General features: G+C 38.5%; 1 protein-coding gene across 1 annotated transcript in view; it reads right to left on the bottom strand.

Moving 5' to 3' along the window:
- The window catches only part of LOC106883644 (meckelin), a 52,477-nt gene that overhangs the window by 23,689 nt on the left and 23,314 nt on the right, over nucleotides 1-5,474 (bottom strand). Inside the window, exons 11-12 of the mRNA XM_014934736.2 lie at nucleotides 4,619-4,714; nucleotides 2,051-2,134 (exon numbers count right to left, since the gene is read on the bottom strand). Of these exons, the coding sequence (XP_014790222.1) occupies nucleotides 2,051-2,134; nucleotides 4,619-4,714 (180 nt within the window). The remainder of the gene's footprint in view (nucleotides 1-2,050; nucleotides 2,135-4,618; nucleotides 4,715-5,474) is intronic.

Here is a 5,474-nt window from a genome sequence, read left to right as displayed (position 1 = left end):
CTGGCAGAGTTTCTACAGCTCGATGCCCTTCCTAACGCCAACCACTCCGAGAGTATAGTGGGTGCTTTTACGTGCCACCGGCACGAGGGCCAGTCAGGCGGTACTGGCAATGGCCACGCTCAAATGGTGTCAGTTCATTAAAATCAAAGCTGTGTGGGGAGTGTTTCCCAACCACATGAAACTATAAGGTCCCAGATGAGACTGTACTAACGATATCCAGTTCACTAAAATCAAAGCTCTGTGGTGAGAAGTTTGCTTCCTAACCACATGGTTCCAGGTTCAATCCCACTGCATGGCACCTTGGGCTAATGTCTTCTACTACAGCCCCAGGCTGGATTTACTAGACTGAAATTGAAAGCCTGTGATATAGATATGAATATTGAATATCTATGTGTGTATATGTGCTACTGTCCCCATATCTTGATATCACATGATAGCTGTAAACGAGTGTCACCATCATGCAAGCAGTGTCCTTTGTTTCCAATATTCTGTGTAAACATATCTGGTTATGGGGAAATGTTACCTTACTTGGACAGAGGTGAGCATTGGTGACAGGAAAAGCATCCACCCTCTGCAACAAATTCCATCCAACCCATGCAAGCATGAATAAAATTGGACATTAGAAAGAGATGTTAGAAACAATGGTGGTGATGATACTAAGCAGTTCAGCAAAAGAGACCAGCAGAATAAGTATCAGACTTTTAAAGAAATAAGTACGGCGGGGGTGGGGGTTGGATTTGTTTGACAAAAAAAACCCATTTCAATGCAACATACCAACAATGCCACAGTCCAGTGATTGAAACGAGTACAAAAGGGATATATTGTTTTGGTTATGCTGTCTGCAAGAAGTGAGTGATACAACAATTCAGGAATCTGACTTATTGTATGGAAGAAGTAAAGTTGTAAGTTATTTTTGGTATGTAATGGCTCTAATATTAAGCTGTAGACTTACTCTTAACAGAGAAGTGAATAGCAACACTAGCTAGCTACTTCTGTGCAAAGAGAATGTGCTGAAAGTGAATGATAGAAAATGGGGTGATGGTGAGGCTGCTGTAGTTATGTAATAAGAGAGTAAGTGAGAGAAAGATAATTTTAATGAATTTTCAGAGAGAATAAGTCCAGGCATGGCTTTATGCATAAGAAATTCACTTCCTAATGATGTGGTGTTGGGTTCAGTCCTTCAGCTTGCCACCTGGGGTAAGTATCTTGGGATGACTAAAGCCTTGTGAGTGGATTTGATAGACGGAAGTTGAAAGAAGCTTTTCATATATATATATATATATATATATATACGTACTACACTCTCGGAGTGGTTGGCGTTAGGAAGGGCATCCAGCTGTAGAAACTCTGCCAGATCAGATTGGAGCCTGGTGCAGCCATCTGGTTTGCCAGTCCTTAGTTAAATCATCCAACCCATGCTAGCATGGGAAGCGGACGTTAAACGATGATGATGATATATAAAGTGGTTGGCGTCAGGAAGAGCATCCGGCCATATAAACCAGGCTAAAACAGACAATGGAGCTTGGTGCAGCCTTCTGGCTTGCTAGCTCCAGTCAAACTGCCCAACCCATGCAAGCATAGGAGACAGACTTTAAATGATGATGACTATATAAGTAAATTATTTTTTACGATGGAACTCAAGTACTGCCATTAAAAATAATTTACTTCATGTCTCTCAAAGTTTCTAAATTCTTATGATGTAAACACACACATACACGTGACAGAGAGAGAAAGGCCATCCATATTTCTTTCATCTTCATGTGTGTTTGCTGATCGTAGCCAAAAGCACTACTGTTCATATAGTCAGTTACCCTTGCTTGCAGTCCACTGCAAAAGCATGTCCAGGTTGTTTGTTGTTTGATAGACTGTGAGATTATTCCCACACTTGAAAACAAGAGAGGCATCTGGTCATAGGAATCTCTGCCACAACATGCAGCCATCTGACCCATGCAAGCATTAAAACAATGATGATGATGATAACTAATAATTCACTCAATCTCCACATAAAACACTTTACAAAACAAAAAACATAATTATATATAATACACACCATTTCCTGGTTTCACCAATTTCCGAGTAGACACATTGTCAACAAGGAAAAACCGTCTGGTTAAAACCCATTTGTCTACTTGTTCTGAAAATACAAAATAAAAATATAATGATTACACTGTGTAACAAAATTTATATTTTTATCTTTGGTCTGTAAGTGTTATTGCCTATTTGCTTCTATCTAGAAATCAAAGGAAATGACTATTATTCCCTTCAAACTTTGCTTTTGTGACCTGGACATCAATGTTTTGAAACTGACTCTATTTTCCATTACATTTCAGACAGATTCAGCGCTGAGTTGCTGAAGCAGAAATCTTGTTATAGCAAATATTCTGCTCAATACCACCGATTTGTTTGTCAGTTGCTTGACCTTAACCAGTTGAGCCATTTCCCTTAGTGGCAGACAGTATGTGCATCTCTGATCATGAGCAAGAGTATTTGGGGAGCATCACAGCCATGTTTTCAAAGCGATTCTTTGGGGCTTGAATAAATGTAACAAAAGCAAACTTTAAAGGAAATAGTAGCTATTTTTCATACTTTCTAGGCGAAAGTAAATAAAAACTAACAGTTGCTACCGAAGGACAAAAATCATGTTACACAGTGTTACCATTAACAGTTCGATATAGGCATATATTGAACAAGGACTGCAATATAGCACCAATCCACAAGGCTTCATCTTGCCAAACTCCCACCAAAGAACTCATTCATAAATTGTCTTTTCTTTCTTATTACAAATTCCTATCACACAAGACAATTTTCTTATATAATACTATTCTTGGGAACAAAATGGCATACTAAAGAATGGCTAAGAAGGAATTGACAAATTGCTAGATATTTTGCAAAAATGTATCCAAAGAGCCAATCTTCAGTGACATTGATAATCCTTTCCGCTATAAGCACAAGGTCTAGAATTTGTGGAGAGGGGGATAAATCAATTATATCAACCCCAGTCCTCAAATAGTACTTATTTTATTGACCCCAAAAGGATGAAAGGCAAAGTTGCCCTCAGCGGAATTTGAACTCAGAACGTAAAGACGGACAAAATGCCACCAAGCATTTTGCCCAGTATGGTAACAATTCTGCCAGCTCACCGCTTTTTTCAGTGACATTAACAATGATTACTTTGTTATGTCTTGGCCCCAACAATGATTGTTTTGTTATGTCTGGTCATATAACAGATATGAACAACGATGGCTCTATTATGCCTTGGTTTATATAATTAATGTTAACAATGAATATTTTGTTACGTCTTGGTCTAATTAGTATTAGAAAGGATTGCCTTGTTACGCCTTGGTCATATAATATTGGTTTCAACTTTCAACTCAAGGCCAGCAATTTCAGGGGTGGGACCAGACAGTTACATCAACCTCAGTGTTCAACTGGGACTTATTTTATCAACCCCAAAAGGACAAAAGGCAAAGTTGACACCAGCAGTATTTGAACTGAAAACATAACATCAGAAGAAATGCTGCCAAGTATTTTGTTCGGCATTTTATCCGGTGCCAGCTTGTCACCTTTCGGTCATATAATATTAACAATGACTGCTCTGATATCTTAGCATTATAACTGCTCTAACAAGTTATAGTTTCCTTACTCAACAGTTCTTAAGTCTGCGACAAGTCTTTAGGCTCATTAACCCGTTAGCATTTAACCCTTTCGTTACTGTATTTATTTTGAGATGCTGTGTTTCTTTCAATTATTTTAAATATAACAAAGAATTTAGTAAAATAACTTAGTTATCATTAAGCTAGTGTTAGGAATATAAGTTGTGACTAAGGTTTGGTGGAAGATTTTAATTCAAAACTTATGAAAACAAGACATTTGTACTACAGAGCCAGAGCAGGTTTCGGCTGGGTTGGTAACAAAACCAGTCATATCCAGCTGCAATATTATTCCTGTTCAAACCAGCCAGATCCAGCCTCTACCTACCCGTGCTAGCAAGGAAGTCAGACATTGGAGGAGGAGAAGAATGGTGATGATTATGATGCTGGTAATTCTAATGATAATGGTGACTATGATGATGATGATACTTATGGTTTGGTGATTTGCTGTGCTTGAGAAGACATGTCAAGCTAAGTGATATTGTAGTCATGCCCAGTGTTGGTGACATATATATGGTACCTGTGCCGGTGACATGTAAAAGACACCCATTTTCCTGTGACACATAAAAGGCACCTGTGCTGGTGACACATAAAAAGCATTTGTGCTGATGATACATAAAAGACACCCATGCCAGTGATATATAAAAAGCACCTGTTTTAGTGACACATAAAAGGCACCCATGCTGGTGACACATAAAAGGCACCCATGCCCATGACATGCAAAAGGTACCCATGCTGGTGCCACCTAAGAGGGACCTGTGTTGATGATACATAAAAGGCACCCACTACACTCTGTGAAGTGGTTGGCATTAGGAAGGGCATCCAGCCATAGAAGTCAAGCCAAAACAGACTGGAGCCTGATACAGCTCTCTGGCTTACTAACTCCAGTCAAATCGTCTAACTCATGCCAGCATGGAAAACAGGTGCTAAATGATGATGGTGATGATGAAGCATCTATCAAAACAGACCTTTGTTGACTCTGACGTTATTTTCTCCAACATGGTTTTCAATAACAATGGGAACGGCATACAGCCGGTCCTCACTATTGTGAGTGTACCGCAAATCTCATCAAATAATTAAGGAAATATCCAAATTAAAAAAAAAAAAACAGACAAACAAATACAGTATTAACATACAAGAATAATGGCTTTCTATCAATTACAAGTTGGAAAGATTCATGAGCAGGAAAAATGTCCAATATTTCTTCTCCCCAGGTCAATCTTTCTCTAAGCTCCCTTATACTCTTGAGTGACGATTAATTCCATCACCCCCACCCAACCCACCAAACTGATTTTTGTTATGACTTAGAGACAAAAAATAAAAGGATGAAAACATGACCCCTTTCTGTGTTGTGTTTGTTCCCCACCACTGTTTGACAACCTGGTGTTGGATTGTTTATATCCCAATAACTTAGCAGTTTGGCAAAATAAAATAACAGAATAACTACCAAACTTTAAAAAAAAAGAGAGAGCTGGGGTCAAATAAGTACCTTTCAAGACTGTGCCCTAGCATGGCCACAGTTCAATGACTGAAACAAGTAAAAAAAAAATAAACATAAAACATATCGAATTCATATTAAGGCCTCCATACACTAAGACTTCAGATTCATGGAAGATAGGGAATGAGATTATACAATCTTTTATCTTTTACTTGTTTCAGTCATTAGACTACGGCCATGCTGGGGCACCACCTTTAAGAATTTTTAATTAAATGAATCAATTCCGGTATTTTTTTTTGAAGCCTGGTAGTTAATCTATCAGCCTCTTTTGCCAAACCACTAAACTACAGGGACATAAACACACCAACACCACTTGTCAACCAGTT

The sequence above is a fragment of the Octopus bimaculoides genome, chromosome 9, assembly GCF_001194135.2.
Source record: "Octopus bimaculoides isolate UCB-OBI-ISO-001 chromosome 9, ASM119413v2, whole genome shotgun sequence".
Classification (NCBI taxonomy): domain Eukaryota; kingdom Metazoa; phylum Mollusca; class Cephalopoda; order Octopoda; family Octopodidae; genus Octopus; species Octopus bimaculoides.
Note: the sequence above shows the minus strand (reverse complement) of the source record. Positions and strands in the feature narration are given on the sequence as shown.